Source organism: Bos indicus, chromosome 6 (assembly GCF_029378745.1).
Source record: "Bos indicus isolate NIAB-ARS_2022 breed Sahiwal x Tharparkar chromosome 6, NIAB-ARS_B.indTharparkar_mat_pri_1.0, whole genome shotgun sequence".
In the NCBI taxonomy this organism is placed as follows: domain Eukaryota; kingdom Metazoa; phylum Chordata; class Mammalia; order Artiodactyla; family Bovidae; genus Bos; species Bos indicus.
Window position 1 is genome coordinate 93,723,433 of NC_091765.1, and position 21,336 is coordinate 93,744,768.

Genomic DNA, 21,336 nt, shown 5'->3' on the forward strand with positions numbered 1-21,336 from the left:
TTCAATTAAGGTGTACAACATCATAATTTAATATATATTTATGTTGCCAAGTGATCACCACAGTAAGTTTAGTTTGACATCCTTCACCTCACAGAGTTGTAATTTTTTTCCTGTGATGAAAACTATAATTTACTATCTTAGTAACTTTCAAATATACATATAGTATTGTTAACTATAGGGCTTCCCAGGTGGTTCAGTGGTAAAGAATCTGCCTGCCCATGCGGGAGCCGAAGGAGATGTGGTTTCGATCCCTGGGTCGGGAAGATCCCCTGGAGGAGGAAATGGCAACCCACTCCAGTATTTTTGCTCAGTTCATCAAAGAGTCAGACACGAGTGAGCACGAACAGGCAGAGCAATTGTTAACTCTAGCGCCGAACTGTTCATTGGATTCCCCAGAACTTGTTTATCTTATAACTGAAGTTTGTACCTTTTGACCACCTTCACTTGTTCCCCCTCCTCACACCCCTCCCCACCCCCTAGGATGCACAGTCTGTTGTCTGAACCATATCCTTCAGTCCAGATCTAGTCCTCTGTTGTCTCTCAAACTTCGGTGACTGTCCAAGCTACTCTCTGTGTTCTCAGTGGCATCCAGCAGTGGAGAGTGTGCCCCGCCCTGTCTCTGTCCTAATGCAAAGGACCTTAGTCAGCATCTGAATGCTGGGAGATTGGAGCCAAGCCCTCTTTCAGCAACTTCTAAAATGTCCAAGTGGATCTCTTTCAGAGACTGTCTCGGAGGTGATTGTTTCTGGGCAGGGGGAGCGGAGCGGGGTAGAGTCACTGGTTAACAACTATCCCTCTGTTTGCTACAGTTCCACAGAGCCCACGAACTTGAACCCTGCTGATCATCAGAGTCAGGCCACCAGTGGCCATGTTCTCTGGGCCGTAGTCAAAAAACCAGGGCCCTAGACCTGCACACAGGTTCTTTCCAGGGAGACACGAGTGACCTGGAGCTGGGCGGAGGGTGAACATGAACACGCTGTCCTCCCGCCTCCCAGGTCTCTGGAGAGGATGGCGGGCAGTCAGCCTCTATATGGGGATTAAAGTAGAAGCCTGACCCTCAGGCTGCAGCCTGACATGTATAGACATGTGTCTCTTTCCGGAAAAGACTAGGAGATGGACATTTCTGATGGGTGCCTTCACACGGAGCCCTGGGGGAACAAGTACCATGACTCCTAGCGAGCCTGTTAAGAACTGTCTATTTGGATGCTCTGATCTCACAGGTCTTCTGGATTCAAGCCCCGTTGGCTTTTGGAGCTAGAGGTTGGAGGACCATTTCTCAGGTGGAGGTCTTAAAGTTGGGTAGTAGATGTTAGGTTCAAGCCCTTCAATCCTCAGGGAGAAGCTGGGTGTCTGTGAGTTCCCCCTTGTTTATTGTATCAATATGCTGCTGTCCCAGGGGTAGGATTTATGGCAGGAGTGTGTCTCGGCATACCTACCTTTTTTTTTTTTTTTCTCATTCGTTTAATGTGTAGGAGGCGCTCAGCTAGTTTCCAGACTTCTTTCAGAGGGAATTGGCCCATGTGTAACTGTAGATTAGCATGACCGCCAAAAGGAGTGAATTCAGGAGCCTCCTACAGAGTGCCAATTTCTTTTTTAAATGAGAAATTCACTGATTATTTTGGTTAATTAAATAACTTGCTTTAGATGAATGAGAAGGAGTAAAGCATATTGTGGTATTTTATCTATTTAGTTGTTCCTAAGATTCACCAAAAGCCTTAAGGCACAGAGCTTTAATTAAAGAAATAAATGCACAGGAGTCAGCCTGTTCTGCTTAAGAGTGTGTTGCTGTTTATGAAGCTGGGATTCCCTTGAATTAATTGAATAAAATACGTGGCATTTATATTAAGCAACACTTTAATGTAGTCCCTAGAGTGCTGACATAAGCTGTACAAATGCGTGCCTTTTGGAGATGTTCGGTCTTCTTCTCTTTCTCCTTCTTGCTTTTATAGCAGGGATGTGCTAGGTTTTGGGGATAGAAAGATGAAAAAAATATAGACCATGCCTAAAGGAAAGAGTGATCAACTAGGGGAGACTGACACAGAACAAGTAACTAAAAAAACGGGATGCATGTTGTAGTGGCAATCGGCAAAAGATACATAAAGAACACAACATAAGAGACTGGCTCCTGAGGGGAGAGGAGATGATGAAAATTTTGCAGAGGGAAAACTCCATCATTAGGCTATTGAGGATTAATGGGAATTTATTAGGGAAGAAGGTAAGAAAGGACATTCTTTGCCCGGGAAACAGCAAGTGTAAAGGCATGGTGTGTTTGGAGAAGGACTGTGCATTTGGTTTTCCTGCAGGGTGAAGTCCGAATGGTGGATTGTAGGGATTGATACTGGAGACGTGGGGTTGGGTCATGTCATGAAGGGCTGTGTGTGCAGTGTTTAAGAATTGACACTGTTGGTTTTTGAGAACCATGAAAAGATTTTAAGTAGGGAAATAGTTTGGTCAATGTCATTTTATAGGGACCTCCCTGGTAGTAGTATGGCAGATAAATGGGGAGACACTAAGTGGGGCTAGTTAGGAAGCTGCCACACCGATCCATATCAGGAGTGACACTGAAGGTCTACATTAAGGGTCGCAGGGATGATTAAACTGGGATAGATTTGATGCAGATTTAAGACATAGAAATCAACGTATCGCATCTGCATTATAGAGAGGAAAAGTAGAAGTCCAGCTTTCTCATCGTGAGTATCTTTGTGAATGGTGGGGTAAAGGCAAGCCAGGAAATATAGGAAGTCCCCTACAAATGAACCATCAAAATTCAAGTTGCAACCTGCCAAAGATGTGAACATGTTTTTTCAAGTCCAGTCACATAAGTTAGTTCATGATGAAGTTAGTTAGTTAGTCCGATGAAGGGGGGCTACTGTACGAAAAAGACCAGGTAGGGGGTTAGGATGTGGGCGGGTCATGAGTACAGTTTGGATGGAATGAATGTGATGTGATCATTTACATTAAGTCATTAAGTAGGTAAGGGTTCAGAGAAGGCAATGGCAACCCACTCCAGTACTCTTGCCTGGAAAATCCCATGGACAGAGGAGCCTGGTAGGCTGCAGTCCATAGGGTCGATAAGAGTCAGACACGACTGAGCAACTTCACTGTCACTTTTCACTTTTCACTTTCATGCATTGGAGAAGGAAATGGCAACCCACTCCAGTGTTCTTGCCTGGAGAATCCCTGGGATGGGGGAGCCTGGTGGGCTGCCGTCTCTGGGATCGCACAGAGTCTGACACAACTGAAGTGACTTAGTAGCAGCAGCAGCAGCAGGTAAGGGTTAAGCTTGGATACTTAATGGATAATGGATAATGAAGAATATGTGGTAGCAATGGAACACCAAGTAGAGACATTCCCTAGACAGTTAGATTTATGTGATTAGAGTTCAGGGTTAAAGTCAGAGCTGTGCACATAAATTTGGGACTCACCAGCCTGAGGCCGAAAAGAAAAGATCAAAGAGAAGGGAGACCTAGCAGTGTGCTGCCAGCATTTCCATCCATCTACCCCACCCACTCATCTTCCTAGTTGCCCTTCCATTCAGTCAGCAGAAACTTATTTCCTGAGAACTTGTGACAAGCCAGGGACAGGGATTATGACAGGTATTGTGTGAATCACAGAGATGGATAAGATGTACATTTTACTCTTAAAGGATTCCCAGGGGGTTGGGGAGGTAGGGTAAATCACGTTTTACCATCTGATCCAGCAATTCCACTTCTGGGTGTATGCCCAAAATAATTGAAAGTGGGATCTCAAAGAGGTATTTGGATACCCCTTTTCATAACAGCATAATTCACACTAGCTTAAGAGTGGGAGCAATTCAGTGTGCATGGATGAATGAATGGATTACCGAAATGTGGTAAATATGCATACATACAATGAAATATTATTCAGCCTGAAAAAGGAAGAAAATTCTGACACACGTTCCCATGTTGATGAACCTTAACGACATTATGCTAAGTGAAGTAAACCATTCATGAAAATGAAGTAAATAAATAGCAATATGCCTTTTGTTCTTTAAAAAGAAAACAGAAAGAAAGAAGGAAAAGAAGAATGAGGAAGAGGGGAAGAGTAATTTTATTTGACTTCCCTCATTTCAACTTTCATCCCTCATCACAGTGTTCCTTCTGCATATCCTTGAGGATTTTGATATTTACATCATAATTCAAGAGACATCCACGTCAAAAATTGTTTTGACATGAAAAGCCAGGAAATTTTATATGATATGAAAACATTTTATGCTGCCCACTTCATATATTATTTAAAAGGAAAAAAGAAATAGTAGTGTCCTTTGTCTGAAATTTGAACAGAATATAGAATGAATAAAAAATTGGTATGTTTTCATTGTTTTAGGTAAAACTTTTATTGGCGTCAAGTTGACTGGAATTTACAACCATCTGAGGACACTTTTGATGCCAAAACTTTTAGTGCTTAAGCAGCTCCGTTATGCTTTTTCAGAAATATACTCAGCCATCAACTGGAAAACCACTCTCTAAAAAATGTAGTGGGGAAATTACTCACAGAACTTACTCTCAAATCTCTTCCATATATGCCCTGTAATGGAGTTAGTCTTCCTTGAAGGATCTTAGACTTCAAACTGGAACTTCTGCTACGGAATCATCTTCCATTAAATGATAGACCCTCGTAAAAGTCACTGAAAGAGTGTAGACATTTCCAAAAGCAGCACAGAATTGAAGTTTCATGAGCTTGTTTTAAAGACACAGATGCCTATAGTTACAGAAAAATAGTATTACAGAGGACCAAAGACTTGGAAAGGATGGTCATCCAGCGTATCATTTTCCCTCAGTGGCACAGGATGACTCGCTAGGTCATTATCTGTTTGGTTCTTAAACATTTCCAGTGAAGGCAGTTCTGAAGTCTGCCGTGGGGATGTCCAGTGAGGCTTATTTCCAACATCAAGTGGGAGCCAAAGGATTTTCTCCTGAAATTCTTAGCCCATCAACTAATTTGTCTTCATTGCTGTTTTTGTTGTTGTTGTTCAGTCACTAAGTTGTGTCTGACTCTTCGTGACCCCATGGATTGAAGCACACCAGGCTTCCCTGTCCTTCACTATCTCCCAAAGTTTACTCAAACTCACGTCGGTTGAGTAGGTGATACCATCCAACCATCTCATGCTTTGTCATCCCCTTCTCCTGCTGCCCTCAATCTTTCCCAGCATCAGGGTCATTTCTAATGAGTCGGTTCTTCACATCAGGTGGCCAAAGTATTGGAGCTTCAGCTTCAGCATCAGTCCTTCCAATAAATATTCAGGACTGATTTCCTTTAGGATGGACTGATTGGATCTCCTTGCAGTCCAAGGGACTCTCAGGAGTCTTCTTCTGCACCACAGTTCAAAAGTATCAATTGTTTGGTGCTCAGCCTTCTTTATGGTTACTTTCTTGTTCTACATAATTCAGTAACAATCTTTATTCACATCGAGCCAGTTTATCTCATTGATTTTGTGACCAAATGAAATAAGTTGTCTGCTCATAATGCGTTAATTCATCTCCTCCCAGTTTGCAATTCAACAATGATATGCTTTGATTTCCTATTTATTAAGGAGGAAGAACAGAAGGAGCTGGGGATATTTGCAATCTTGTAAGGTCTGATATGAACATAATGGTATTATCATAGACAAATTTAGGTATGTAGAAGTTTGTTGCTTCCCCAATTATCCTAGAGGGCTTTGTGTTGACAACACAAGTTAGTTGTTTTTGAAATACTGCCACCTGACTTTCTATCACATGTCATTTCTTTCTTTTTTTTTTATTTTTTTTATTTTTAAAACATTAATCTGGATTTTATTACTAAGAAGTTTCAATATAAGTTATATAATTAACATTTTGCCAGTTTTCAACAGAGCTCAGCAGTCTTCAAAGCTAAATTTAACTCTTTATCCTCACAGTAATAACCTTAAACCATTCTAAATATGGTCTACATTACTACATCCCTTTAATTACTAATTCTTTAATTATTAAACAAACTCTTACTTCAGACGTCAATAATTTAAAAACTTATTAAATACAGTATACATCGGTTTTTAAGTCACTTGATGTAACAACTCATCACTACCAATTTACTCGAGTAAAATAGTGAAATTATTTTGAAGGTAGTTGAAAAGTGTTTTGAAACTCATACAATTTACCCAAGAACTATGTCAATAAGTATTACACGCTGTTAATAAATATTTAGTATTTAAAAAATTGTTAGCAGTTACATTTTAAAAACGGGAATATTTTCTAACTTCTCATAAGAATCAACGTAACAGATTAACAACCTATGTTTTATGAACAGCTGGAGTGAGACATACAGCCAACAAATAGCTAGTCACATACCCCTTGTGTCTGTAGGGACAGAGGTGTGATACGTCGTTTTTCCCATTCATTAGGGCGTGGTTCAGGTGTGGATTCCATAAAATTGCGCTTGAGTTCACTAATGCTAGCCTGGTGTTTCAGTATTTCCTCCTGGGCCTTATCCAGGTCCTTTCCTTCAATGAGCGGCATATGCGGGACTTTAGCTGGGCTTCTCAGGTCCCTTCTGCCATCACCATCTTGTACCACGGAGATCCAACCAGTCCATTCTAAAGGAGATTAGTCCTGGGTGTTCTTTGGAAGGAATGATGCTAAAGCTGAAACTCCAGTACTTTGGCCACCTCATGCAAAAAGTTGACTCATTGGAAAAGACTCTGATGCTGGGAGGGATTGGGGGCAGGAGGAGAAGGGGACGACAGAGGATGAGATGGCTGGATGGCATCGCCGACTCAGTGGATGTTTGTGCTAAACATGTCTTAAATAATGAGCTGATATGTACCTCTCTTTTATAGCCATATTTGCTTACTTGTTCTCTTTTGTTTTTTAAAGAGGAAATATTTTGTCAGTAATTCTGAAAATACTTGGGAAAAATTACTGTGACTTGTGCTATTAGAGTAGTTAACAAGGCAATCTAAAAAAAAAAAAAGGAAATAATTTTAAAACCTGGAGCTCTGGCTCTGTTTTTCATAGAGCAATAAATACTGTTGAATAGATATAAAGCTCTGCAGTGCAGCTAGGGATAATAATCAAAATATTTATCAACCAATAAGTAAGGTATGGGCTTCCCTGGAGGCTCAGACAGTAAAGAATCCACTTGCAATGTAGGAGACCTGGGTTCGATCCCTGGGTTGGGAAGATCCCCTGGAAGAGGGCATGGTAACCCACTCCAGTATTCTTTCCTGGAGAATCCCCATGGACATAGGAGTCTGGTGGGCTACAGAGTGTCTGGGCTCACGAAGAGTCAGACATTACTGAGCAAATATACACAGCACACACAGGGTAGGATGTGGGGCTTCATAGGGGGCTCAGTCGTAAAAAAAAACAAAAAAAAAAAACCACCTGCCAATGCAGGAGATATAAGAGATGATGGTTCAATCCCTGGGTTGGGAAGATCCCCTGGAAGAAGGCATGGCAACCCACTCCAGTATTCTTGCCTGGAGAATCTCATGAACAGAGGAAGCTGATGGGCTACTGTCCATTGGGTTGCAGAGTTTGATAGGACTGAAGTGACTTAGCATGCATGCATGCAAAGTTGGGTGTACTGCCCAATCCAAATGGGTATGGCCTTAACTCAGGTACAGGTGTTAAACCTTTAGGTGCTCAGTTAGGGATGAGATACTAGGGTGGAACACCAGAAGGTTTAGGACAGCAGTCATCTACCAGCCATATATCATGAGTTTAATACTCCTACAAACTAGTTCTGCTGGACAAGAACATCCTACCTTGCAGCAGCCTGATCTGTACATCAAGGATTGAAATTTACATTTTTATTGGGGATTGGTGGAAATGGAGACCTCAGTTGTAGAAAATCCCATATGCTTCTTCCAAGCTGCTGATCTCTTGAGTCTTCAGGAGGTTTGATTGAGGGGGCAGAGGAGGCAAAGAGGAGACTGAGGGTCGTGTCCCTGCAGTCAGTGGATCTTGTCCCTGAAATGCCTGGGTCCTCCTACTCATTGTCTTACTTACCTCTGTTTCCCCAACACCTCGACCTACTTGTGGCTCAATAACAAAAGATGAATGAGTGATTGAGAGTGATTGACTGGCTGTTTCAAATTGTGGGCTTTATTATTATTCAGATATGATGAGGCCAGCATATCAGGAGATGATTGTCTTGGAAAAGAACCCTTACTCACAGTTCCCAAGAGGAAGGGCATGTCACATCATGCAGGGGCCACAGAGGGAAGCACCAGGGTGGGGCAGGAGGCAGAAGGAGTGAGGGCAAAAGGTGGGCAAAAGCTGATATTGTGGTTTCTGTGGGAAGAAATGAGTGAGGCATAGTAAATAATCCACATGGTGTCCACAACATTCTGTGCGGTATATATTGTTTATATTCTCATTTTTATACATGAGGAAGTAGGAGCCTTGAGAAATTGCATAACTTAGTCAAGGTCACAGAGAATTGTGATATGATGCTCTTATTCTCTCTGTTATACTCCATTTTCCATTTGTTTTATTTCAGTTATTTGCTTGTGTGTCTGTTGATGCAGCTACTTTGAGCAGTTCGAAATGTTGGACAGTCCTTCTTACCTGTGTGTGTCCAGTCTCTGTCAGAGTGTGGGCTCCATAGAAACCTTTGTTTAATCAATCAGTAAGGCCTCCATCACCTTCCTCTTTAATTTGAGCAGCCTAATCAGCAGCCCAGTGATGGTACAGGAGGTGTCCTGGAAGGAGACCTTTTTTAAGGCTTTCTGTTCTTTATCTGACATCCTCTGAGACTGGGAACATGGGAATAAAGAAATGAATGATTCTGCAAATGGTTATTTCTGTTTTTTGTGTCACTTATCCCTTTCTTAATCTGGGTTCCCTGATGGCTCAGTTGGTAAAGAATCTGCTTACAATATAGACCAAGGTTCAATCCCTGAGTCAGGAAGATCCCTTGTAGAAGGGAATGGCAACCCACTCCAGTATTCTTGCCTGGAGAATTCCATGGACAGAGGAGCCTGGCAGGCTACAGTCCATGGGGTAGCACAGAGTCGGACACGACTGAATGACTAACACTTTAATCTGGGTTCCACAGATGCCTGCTTTGTAGGATACAGCCTGAAAGAAGTATGTGAGATGTCTGCTCTGTCCTTGGGAAAGTTAAGTGAATGTGTAGAACTTATACCCAATGGAATATTACAGGAAAGTGAATGGGGAAGGCAGAGCTACTGTCCTTGTCAGATGGCGGCTCTCCTGATTATCTCCTCTGCCTTTTCTCCCTTCCAGCTTGCCACCCATCCTGTTCTGCGTGTGCAGGGATGAGCCCACACAACTGCACAGCCTGTTGGCCTTCCCACATGCTGTTGGATGGGGAGTGCCTCTCCCAGTGCCCAGATGGGTACTTCAACCAGGAAGGCAGTTGTACAGGTGAGTGTGTAACCCATATGTTGTCTTCATACATCCTGGCTCTGAAATTAGCAACCGTGTCATACCAAGGCACTAGACTTGGGCTGTGAGTCCTTCTGAGTGAGGAAAACACGTGAAATTCTGTTCATCCAATAGGAAATATGGATGACGTGAAAAATGAGAATCAGCTTGACCCTCTGCATATAGTGAGGGGTGATGGGGGCCATCAAGGAGATGAACTGCTGCAGGCTCTCATGCATTTGTGCAAGAGCAGGACTTGGCCTCACCTCTGCAGTCCTCAGCCCCTCTTCCCCCGGCTGCAGCCTAATAGAGCAAAAAGGGAAAGGGTATTTATTTCCTTCCTTGACACATCAGCCCAATATGTTTTTAAGAGCACCTGTATATTTCAGTGACAGAGATTTTAAGAATTACAAGTTCAGATTAGTGAAGGGTTTTATTGGAATCGACAAAATACTAAAATTTAAGCACCTTATTGTAGCTCTGTGTTTTCTTGTCGCTAGAGAAAAAAAGAAAAGACAAACACATTCTATCATGATTATGGTTTTATTTCTAAAAATAGACTGCTGAGGCCGACTGATAGGGAAAAAGCCCATCATTATAAAATTGTTTGATTTTTGGTTCTGGCATTGGAAAACACGTAGTAAATGTGTAAAATATTTTTGAAATAAATTAAAACTTGTCAGATTCATCAAGCCTCAACTCCAAAGAGGAAATTTAATGTGAATACAAACTTAGATGATTGAAGATCAATATTATTTTCCTGGAATTTTCTTCCACAAGTAGCTTTTTAATCTCTGTAGGTCCCTGATGGGTTGTTTCACTTGAAACACTCAATTAAGCTCAGTGGGGAGAATTCTTGGTTTCCCTGTCCCTGGGGTTGTCCTTGAAAATTGTGGTCTTTCCTACTGTGCCCTCACCCTTGCCCAGTTGGTTTCGTCTGTGGAAAATTGTTTGGGGGAAGAAAGTCTGAGTATCTGTAACTCTTCTCTGCCCATGCCCCTGCCTGCCTGAGACCAGCAGATGAAAGGTACTTTTATAGGGAAGAATAAAAAAATCTGGCTACAGGTTGAATCTGTTTCTTCTACTTTCTGTTGCTTCCCTAAACTGAAAGGATATTGTCTGTACATAATGCCCTACCTCGGGGAACCCGGCCCCTCTGCCTGAATGTGAAACCAAAGTGCTGTTGTCCAGAGAGACATTCTAATTAACACAGCCCCTCCCGAAGCTGACCATTCCAGGGGGTATTTGCAAGATTAATGGCCTTTGTACTTTACTTCCTCACCTCTTCCTCCTCTGTAAAATAACCTGGCATCCAAACCCTGATAAGATGGTTATTTTGAGACACTAGTCTGCCATCTTCTTGATCTGCCGGCTTTCCAAATAAGGTTGTTATTCCTTGCCTCAACACCTCGTCTACTGATTTATCGGTCTGTCGTGGGGTGAGCAGAGGGGACTTGGACTCAGTAACAGTACCACAAGCAGCAGGGCTCCAAGGTCACTGGAAATATCCTGGCAGGGAGGGGCCACTGGGCAATAGAGATCAACCTGAGAGTGCCAGTATCTTTCCAATGGATATTTACAGATTTAAGAGCCTCAAGGAATGTAGAACTGGTGATGGTTAATGCTAGCCTTCTAATCAGCAGTTTGTTTGCTTGCTTTTTTTTTTTTTTTCTATAACATCTTATCTTCTTTTGGCCTTCTGCCAGACAAAGTTGACTTTACTGGAAATCTGTGCCTTTCCTTCCCACCAGCTCTGCACCAGAAGGGAATTCTTTGTCATTAGTTCCAGCAAGCACTACCCGGCTCTGGTGCTTTACCTCCCCTCCTCTTGGAATCAGACAGGCTTAGATTTCCTCATCCTTGGCAGACAAACCCTTCAGTCTCCTTCCACGCACACTTGCTCCCGCTGCCCATCTTGGCAGCACAAGAGCAGTTGCAGCTGCAACTTTCTTTTATTCTTTGCCATCCTTATCTTTATTGCCTGCACCTACTGGGACTCCCTGCTCTTTTTCAGTGTAGTACCTCTCAGTAATTTGGTGGTTTTTCTGGGGAAAACATAGCTTTGACAGTTTTGTCTAAGGAATTGAACTTTAAACGTGGTTCAGGATAACCTCCAGAAAGAGGCCTTTTTCGGCTCTTTGTATTTTAATTAAGTGTTGCTGCTAAAACAGGCATTCAAGTTGTGGCCTGGAGGGAGAGCAGGGTTGGCATCTGACTCTGTGAGAAGTTTTCACTTCCCCTGCTGTGGGTAGTTCTACCTGTGCCTGCTGGGGATTTCTGAGAAGCAAACTGTCTCCCTCTTCTCCATCTAGCTCTTTGAATTTTAGAGAGGGAGAGTCTTACCACTTGTTTTTCTGGTTTTTTACTTTGATCTGAACTTCCTGATTTATATAGATGGGAATGGTCATACTGAGCAACAAATTCCTCTCATTTTATTTTCTAAAAAATTTTAAAATATTTATTTACTTATTTAGCTTCACTGGGTCTTAGTTGAGGCATGCACGATCTTCAGCCTTCCTCTCGGCGTGTGGGATCTTTTTAGTTACAACATATGAACTCTTAGTTGTGGTATACGGGATCTAGTTCCCTAACTGGGGATTAAACCTGGGCCCCCTACATTGGGAGATTAGCTATTGGACCATCAGGCAAGTCCCAATTTCTCTCATTTTAATGTTTCTAGATCCCATGTTCTGTTCGTGGGCAATGTTTTTGCTGACCCTAGAAATGCTGTCTTTTGGTTAATGCCAAAGGGCGTGCCAGCCTTGCTCAGGAGTCTTTTTCAAAAGATGATTAGCATTTGAAGTCTGTTCTTAGTGTAATTGGTGGAGTACACCAAATACTTCGTGTGTGTACATGCTGAGCTGCTAACTCCAACCCCGATTCTTGCTTTTCCTTCCAGAGTGCCACCCCACCTGCAGGCAATGCCACGGCCCGTTGGAGTCTGACTGCATCTCCTGCCACCCTCACGTTCCTCTGACTGCTGGGAGCTGCAGGGCCCGCTGTAAAGAGGAGCAGTTCCTCAACCTCGTGGGCTACTGTGCTGGTAAGTGAGTCCCTGTCACAGGCTCAGAAATCCCTAGCCTAAGCCTGGGGCTCTTCATGCCAGGCCCCAGAAGGCTCTTATATTTGTCCTTTGTCATCAGATTAAGAGCTCTCTCTTGGGAGATGTTTGTCTCATGTCCAAAAATTCACTTCACTGCTTTCTATCTGACATTTAGTAAATATCTGTGGATTCAAGTGGAATCTTCTAATGATACTCTTGCAGTTCCTGAAAAAATCTTAGAACTTCATATTAATGAAAACTGAAGTCATGATAATGATTGCTTACATGCATGCAGCGCACTTTAGCTTCAGACCGCAAGAAGTAGGTTCAAGATAGTCACGCACTCTGAAAACTGTTGCCCTCTTGTCTGCTGCTATCTGTTATCTCCTGCTGTGAAGAACTTTTGTCATCAGCCCTGAGCTCACACAACGACAACAACCAGGCACAAAAGTGTAGGGAGATCAACCTAGAAGCAAATCAGTTGCTTCAGGAAATGGGATTTTTTTTTTCCTCCTCAGTTTAGTACTCAGATCTTAAAAGGAAGTAAATTAGGAAACCAAAAAAGAAAAATAAGCAGCAATAATAAGAGCAACGGCTTTACTGGGACTTCCCTGGTGGTCCAGTGGTTAAGTGTCTGTGCACTCAATACAGTGGGCACAGGTTCAATCCCTGATCAGGGAACTAAGATCCCACATGCTGCATGGGTGTGGCCACAGATTTTGTTTAAAAAGCAGCTTACTGGAAAGAAACCTGGAATTTGGATAATGATGCAGTAGCCATGCAGTGTTTGTGTTCATCCATCCATTCCTACAATAAATATCTTTGAGTGTCTAACAGTGGTCATATGCTCAGAATATATTAAAAAAAAAAGATTAATAAGACGACGATTGTACCCTCAAAGAGTTTAAGTCTGGAAAGGGGGACTTACAGACTAGTGGGTTATTTTATATTTCTTGACCCAATTCTCCAAGTTGCATGAGAAAGTTGAAGAGATTTGCCTATAGCTGCTGTTGTCACGCTCTGAAGGGCTTGAGTGGGAAGCATCCTGGGATCCACTGGGCAAAAGGGGAGGCTGAAAATTCTGGTTAGACACACCCTGGAGGGGCTGACCTGGCTGTAGGGCTTGTTCCCAGGCAGGGAGGGAGTGTGGCCAGTTGTCTCCATCAGAGTATCGAGGTGGCCCGTTCAACACAGTGAGTAAATGGTATTAGTGCTTCATGTGTGGCTGGGGTGCCCCAGTCCCGGGTGATTTATTTCTTTTTGAGCATGACCTGGGCTCAGACAGTAAAGAATATGCCTGCACTGTAGGAGACCCAGGTTAAATCCCTGGGTCAGAAAGATCCCCTGGAGAAGGAAATGGCAACCCACTCCAGTATTCTTGCCTGGGAAATCCCACAGACAGAGAAACCTGGCAGCTACAGTCCATGGGGTCACAAAGAGTCATACAGAACTGAGTGACTAACACTGAGCTTAAGACTAGACATTAGAAGGAATTCCCTTGTGGTCCAATGGTTAGGACTCCACACTTTCACTGCTGGGGGCCTGCCTTTGATCCTTGATGGGGAACTAAGAAACCACAAGCTGTGTAGTACCACCAAAAAAAAAAATAATAAAAGAGTGAAAAAATGACTTGACATGAGAGTCCAAGATCTATACCCTAGGAAGACAGAACTCTTGAAAGCAGCCAAGACCTGCTAGGATTCAGAGCAAAACCTGATTATAGCGACTACAAACATTTTAGGAACAATGGAAAGTAGAAACTCAGAGAGTCCAGGCTTCAGATGGATGTGATAGCCCACAACTAGAGGGGCTTCCCTGATGGTTCAGACAGTAAAGAATCTGCCTGCAATGCCAGAGACTCAGGTTTAGTCCCTGGGTTGGAAAGATCCCCTGGAGACAGGCATGGCAACCCACCCCAGTATTCCTCCTGCCTGAGAATTCCAAGGACAGAGGAGCCTAGCACTGATTCCTATGTTAGGATACAAAGGAGCAACTCCTAAGAGGTCCTGACACGGTTAAAGCACATTGGTAGATATTTATTGAGGATCACCTGAGCCCAGGGTGCTGAGTTTGAGGGGACTTAGAGATCTTCCAGGCTACTTAAGGAGATGACACAAGTACAGTTAACAGATAGTACAAAGCAATTTATGGATCATAGCCTCTTTAGGCAGTATGGTATGTATGGAGGAGGGAGGAATAAAAGATACGGACAGGTGGGGCCTAAAATTCTTCCTGAAGAATAGCTAGGATTCTGTTAGACAGAGGGAAATGGGGTGGGCATTCCAGGTGTATTTCTACTGGGAAACAGGGACAGCAGTAGCACATGTGGGCCATTCGTGGCCAGTGAGAGTGGTCCAACCTGGCTGAAGGACCTGGTTTGAATTAAGCCGAATTAGGTGAAATGATTGGAAAATGTAAGTTGGAGCCAGGGTCTACAGAATGCAGAGTTCTAGGCTGAAAAATCTGGACTGACTCTTGTGGGCAATGATAGGACTATGAGAGTTTTAGAGGGAACTGTGAGAGCTAAGACTATGTTACAGGCAGGAAGGCTGCAAGCTGCATGGAAGATGGATTGGAAGCTGTAAAGATGATAGAGATGTTAGAAGGTTGAACCTTCATAATGGCTTTTCTATTTTCAAACTATTCTGAGTGTGGAACCTAAACACGTTATGCTAGGGCCATTTTATAAATAAATGTTTATATAAGCAGATCGGTAATTTTTAATTTTTAATCAGCTCAGTTCTATCCAATGTCCAGAGGCCTCTTTGATGGTAAATTAGGTGATTAGGAATTGCATTAACTTTTTAAGGCTTATATGGGATCAGTGGAATAAAGAAGCATTCAGTTCATTTCAGTTGCTCAGTCATGTCTGACTCTTTGTGACCCCATGAATCACAGCACGCCAGGCCTTTCTGTCCATCACCAACTCCCGGAGTTTACTCAAACTCATGTCCATCGAGTCGGTGATGCCATCCAGCCATCTCATCCTCTGTCATCCCCTTCTCCTCCTGCCCCCAATCCCTCCCAGCATCAGAGTCTTTTCCAATGAGTCAACTCTTCACATGAGGTGGCCAAAGTATTGGAGTTTCAGCTTTAGCATCAGTCCTTCAAATGAATACCCAGGACTGATCTCCTTCATAATGGACTGGTTGGATCTCCTTGCAGTTGAAGGGACTCTCAAGAGTCTTCTCCAACACTACACTTCAAAAGCATCAATTCTTCAGCACTCAGCTTTCTTCACAGTCCAACTCTCACATCCATACATGAATACAGGAAAAACCATAGCCTTGACTAGATGAACCTTTGTTGGCAAAGTAATGTCTCTGCTTTTTAATATGCTGTCTAGGTTGGTCATAACTTTCCTTCCAAGGAGTAAGCGTCTTTTAATTTCATGGCTGCAATCACTATCTGCAGTGATTTTGGAGCCCAGAAAAATAAAGTCTGACACTGTTTCCACTGTTTCCGCATCTATTTGCCATGAAGTGATGGAACCAGATGCCATGATCTTCGTTTTCTGAATGTTGAGCTTTAAGCCAACTTTTTCACTCTCCTCTTTCACTTTCATCAAGAGGCTTTTTAGTTCCTCTTCACTTTCTGCCGTAAAGGTGGTGTCATCTGCATATCTGAAATTATTGATATTTCTCCCGGCAATCTTGATTCCAGCTTGTGCTTCTTCCAGCCCAGCGTTTCTCATGATGTACTCTGCATATAAGTTAAATAAGCAAGGTGACAATATACAACCTTGACGTACTCCTTTCCTATTTGGAACCAGTCTGTTGTTCCATGTCCAGTTCTAACTGTTGCTTCCTGACCTGCATACAGGTTTCTCAAGAGGCAGGTCAGGTGGTCTGGTATTCCCATCTCTTTCAGAATTTTCCACAGTTTGTAGTGATCCACACAGCCAAAGTCTTTGGCATAGTCAATAAAGCAGAAATAGATGTTTTTCTGGAACTCTCTTGCTTTTTCCATGATCCAGCGGATGTTGGCAGTTTGATCTCTGGTTCCTCTGCCTTTTCTAAAACCAGCTTGAACATCTGGAAGTTCACAGTTCATGTATTGCTGAAGCTTGACTTGGAGAATTTTGAGCATTACTTTACTAGCATGTGAGATGAGTGCAATTATGTGGTAGTTTGAGCATTCTTTGGCATTGCCTTTCTTTGGGATTGGAATGAAAACTGACCTTTTCCAATCCTGTGACCACTGCTGAGTTTTCCAAATTTGCTGGCATATTGAGTGCAGCACTTTCAAAGCATCATCTTTCAGGATTTGAAATAGCTCAACTGGAATTCCATCACCTCCACTAGCTTTGTTCGTAGTGATGCTTCCTAAGGCCCACTCGACTTCACATTCCAGGATGTCTGGCTCCAGGTGAGTGATCACACCATTGTGATTATCTGGGTCGTGAAGATCTTTTTTGTACAGTTCTTCTGTGTATTCTTGCCACCTTTTCTTAATATCTTCTGCTTCTGTTAGTAGGCCAAATGACTCTTAAAGTCCCCAGCCCTGGAATATCAGGTTCCATTAATATAAGCTGAAAGGAACACACCTTGTCTGTCCTGAGATTAGGTGAAAGTTTTAAATAAGGTAACCCGTTGTTTGGTACTTGGAAATCTTTTGTTGAGTGAGAATGCACTCGTGCGTGCTAAGTCACTTAAATCTTATCCAACCCTTTGCAAGCCTATGGATCGTAGCTCTGTCTATGGGATTCTACAGACAAGAACACTGGAGTGGGTTGCTGTTTCCTCCTCCAAGGGATCTTCCCAACTGAGGATCAAACCCATGTTTCTTATGTCTGCCTGCATTGGCAGGTGGGTTCTTTACCACTAGCGCCACCTGAGAAGCCCTGAGTTGAGAGTAGCTTATCAATATTTATCACAGAAAAATATGACCAGTAATTTTAGTTGTTGACCTTTTAGAGAAGTGCACTGACCCCAAGGTTTATTTTTTAATCAATATATGCCCTTTCCAAATACCTCCCAATTGTCTCTGTAAAATCATAATGGATTTGTTCATGTATGGCTTCATCAGGCATTTATTACCCACATGCTCCCTACCAGGCACTGTGCTAGGCTCTGAGGAGGCCCAGATGAATAAAATATAGTGCTTGCATTCCAGAAACACACTGTGTAGTGAAGGAAGGAGATGTTTGTTGAATATGACATTATTGTGACTATATGAGCTGAGGGACAGCACCCTATCCCAGGCTGGAATGTGTGTGTGTATGTATGTGCATTCATATGTGTGTGTGTGTATGTGTGTATGTGCACGTGTGCATATGTGTAGTGGGTGGTGAAGGCCTTCTGGAACTAGTCATAACAGATGATTTGGAAACATGAGTAAGAATGAGAGGGCTTTGGAGATTTGGAGAGGAGAGCATTCCAGAAAACAAGTCAAAGAATGTTTTCTATTCAGGCATCAACAGAGAGTTCAGTAGAATGCCAGGTCCCTCCAGGTGCTGGGCCCTGAAGCAGAAGGAAGCAGGCCAGGTCATGAGGCCTTTGTGGGTTCTGTTTGAGGAGAACATGCCCTGGTATCAAGGCTGTGATAGGTTTTTAAGGAAGGAAGCGTTTTAATTACGTTTCTGTAAAGAGAAAGTTGTGCAGAAGATTGCGTAGAAGATGGGGGCAGAAAGTCCTTTGGGAGGGAGTTGTAGGAATCCTTGTGAGAGATGAAGCCCTTTGATGAGAAAGTTGCTGACGGGATGAAGAGCAGGGCACAGCTTCAGTAAGCATTAATTGTACATTAGGTTGACCCATCTGAGATTGCTGTTTTGTGGGGGGGAAAAAAAGATCAAATAGTGTCAGTTTCACTGAGGCTAAGGGAGAGTGAATCTGGGGGATGATTTCTAGGATTCTGGTCTAGTAAGTTCAAGGAATGAGAGAAACAGTTGTGAAGGACCAGAATAGGAAGATGATATATTTGACCTTGTGCAGGTGGGACTATTGAACAATCTGGGGTAGCTGTCCAGGAGGAGGATGGAGGTCTCAGTGAGCCATAAACTCATCTGTTATCTTCCTTTCACCCTGAGCCTAAAGTCCTGGAACTCTTTTTTTAGCTCAAGTGTTGCTTCAGTCATGTCATAAGTTAAACTCCTGGAATATTTCAGTGGCTTTTATCTAAACGCTGGAAGGTGTTAGGAGGAGCCCTGGTGATAGCAAAGCAGAAGAGAGTCCACCCACGCAGTGCCCTCAATAGAGTGTATTTCCAAAGTCCCTGGGAAAATCTGACACAGGGGAAGCCCTGGAGAAGCACCCTCTCTTCTGCTTTTGTCTCGTGTGAACTTTAGAGGTTGATAGGACTTACTCACAGGATTTATTCTATCTCTGAGCTGTACCTAACCTAAGATCATCATCAGAGACCTCTTAATTGCTCTTAGCTGTTTAAGAAAGAAAATTACATCTAATTTATCACACAGACAAGAATAAGCACATCCTGGGAACAGGTCCAATAACCTCACTGTGTTATCACATATGGAGATGTCACACGTATGAGGTTTTTTTATCCCTCCAAGTCTATCAAAGCAAATACAGTTTGTGAGATCTGGGGCCAGAGCTGAAGGCTTTCAACAAAGACAAATGAACTGGGATGAGAGGTAAGAGTGGATAAGATTGCAGCTGACATGGTGAGGTGTTATGGAAAACCAGTTGTTTTCCTCCATAGATTTTTGTTTTTTATACTTTGCTCACATCTCAACAGTGTTGTCCCCAAATTTCAAAGCCTGGGGTGCTCCTTCTCTTTGTCTTTCTCAGCTAAAACCTTTCTCTTTTTCATAGAAAAAGGATGAGAATTAAAAAGAAAACATGAAGAAGACATATTCAAATGAAGATGCATTAAAAAATGACATTGTTTTTCTGGAATGTCTAATGGGAAGGCTGTACTTTTTAGTTCTTAGGTAGAAAGGAGATAATACTGAGAGTGATATTGTAGAGGAGAAGGCTGAAATATTTTATTTATTTCACTTTTAATCTAGGTATTGTTTATTTACTATATGGTGTTAGTTTTAGGTGTCCAGCAAAGTGATTCAGCTATATTTGCATATATGTATACATGTTTTCTATTCTTTTTTCTTTTAATTAATTAATTAATTTATTTTTTATTGAAGAATAATTGCTTTACAGAATTTTGCTGTTTTCTGTCAAACCTTAACATGAATCAGCCATAGGTATACATATATCTCTTCCCTTTTGGAACTCCCTCCCATCTCCCTCCCCATCCCACCCCTCTCTTGATACAGAACCCCTGTTTGAGTTTCCTGAGCCATACAGCCAATTCCCATTGGCTATCTATTTTACATATGGTAATGTAAGTTTCCATGTTACTCTTTCCATACATCTCACCCTCTCCTCCCCTCCCCCATGTCCATAAGTCTATTCTCTATGTCTGTTTCTCCATTGTTGTCCTGTAAATAAACTCTTTAGTACCATTTTTCTAGATTCCATATATGTGTGTTAGAATATGGTAATTATCTTTTTCTTTCTGACTGTATAATAGGTTCTAGGTTCATCCACCTCATTAGAACTGACTTGAATGCATTTATGTCATCTTTGATTTCTTTCATTGGTGTCTTATAGTTTTCTGTGTACAGTTCTTTCGTCTCCTTAGGTAAATTTATTCCTAGATATTTATTTAATTCTTTTTGTTGAAATTGTGAATGGGATTGATTCCTTAATTTCTCTTTCTGATTTTTGATTGTTAGTATATAGAAATGCAAGTGATTTCTGTGTATTATTGATTTTGTATCCTGTAACTTTGCTAAATTCACTGATTAGCTCTATTAGTTTTCTGATATTGTCTTTAAGGTTTTCTATGTACAGTATCATGTCATCTGCAAACAGTGAGAGCTTTACTTCTTCTTTTCCAATCTGGATTCCTTTTATTTCTTTTTCTTCTCTGATTGCTGTAGCTAGGACTTCCAGAACTATGTTGAATAATAATGGCCAAAGTGGACACCTTTGTCTTGTTCCTGATCTTAGGGGGAAAGCTTTCAGTTTTTCACCATTGAGAATAATCTTTGCTGTAGGCTTATCATATATGGCCTTTACTATGTTGAGGTAGGTTCCTTCGACGTCCATTTTTTGAAGCGTTTTAATCATAAATGGGTACTGAATGTTGTCAAAGGCTTTTTTTGCATCTATTGAGATGATCATATAGTTTTTATCTTTCAATTTGTTAATATGGTATATCACATTGATTTGCATATATTGAGGAATTCTTGCATCCCTGGAATAAACCCAATTTGATCATGCTGTATGAGCTTTTTGATGTGATGCTGAATTCTGTTTGCTAAAATTTTGTTGAGGACTTTTGCATCTATGTTCATCAGTGATACTGGCCTGTAGTTTTCTTTTTTTGTGTTGTCTTTGTCTGGTTTTGGTATCAGGGTAGTGGTGGCCTCGAAGAATGAGTTTGGAAGTGTTCCTTCCTCTGCAATTTTTTGAAAAGCTTTAGAAGGTAGACCTTAGCTCTTCTCTAAATGTTTGATAGAATTCTCCTGTGAAGCCAACTGGTCCTGTGCTTTTGTTTTGGGGAGATTTTTGACGACAGCTTCAATTTCAGTGCTTGGAATTGGGTTGCTCATAATTTCTATTTCTTCCTGGTTCAGTCTTGGAAGATTGAACTTTTCTAAGAATCTGTCCATTTCTCCCAGGTTATCTATTTTATTGCCATATAGTTGTTCATTTCTTTTCCATGGGGATGGTCTTGGTCCCTGTCTTCTGTACAATGTCACGAACCTCATTCCATAGCTCATCAGGCACTCTATCAGATCTAGGCCCTTAAATCTATTACTCACTTCCACTGTATAATCATAAGGGATTTGATTTAGGTCATACCTGAATGGTCTAGTGGTTTTCCCTACTTTCTTCAATTTCAGTCTGAATTTGGCAATAAGGAGTTCATGGTCTGAGCCACAGTCAGCTC

At 42.0% G+C, this 21,336-nt stretch overlaps 1 protein-coding gene across 2 annotated transcripts in view; it reads left to right on the forward strand.

Annotated features, from left to right (window-relative positions):
* FRAS1 (Fraser extracellular matrix complex subunit 1) overlaps positions 1 to 21,336 on the forward strand; it is a 534,964-nt gene that overhangs the window by 299,945 nt on the left and 213,683 nt on the right. For both annotated transcript variants that reach the window (XM_070791638.1, XM_070791639.1), the window contains exons 19-20: positions 9,234 to 9,374; positions 12,274 to 12,417. In XM_070791638.1, coding sequence (XP_070647739.1) covers positions 9,234 to 9,374; positions 12,274 to 12,417 — 285 coding nt within the window. The remainder of the gene's footprint in view (positions 1 to 9,233; positions 9,375 to 12,273; positions 12,418 to 21,336) is intronic.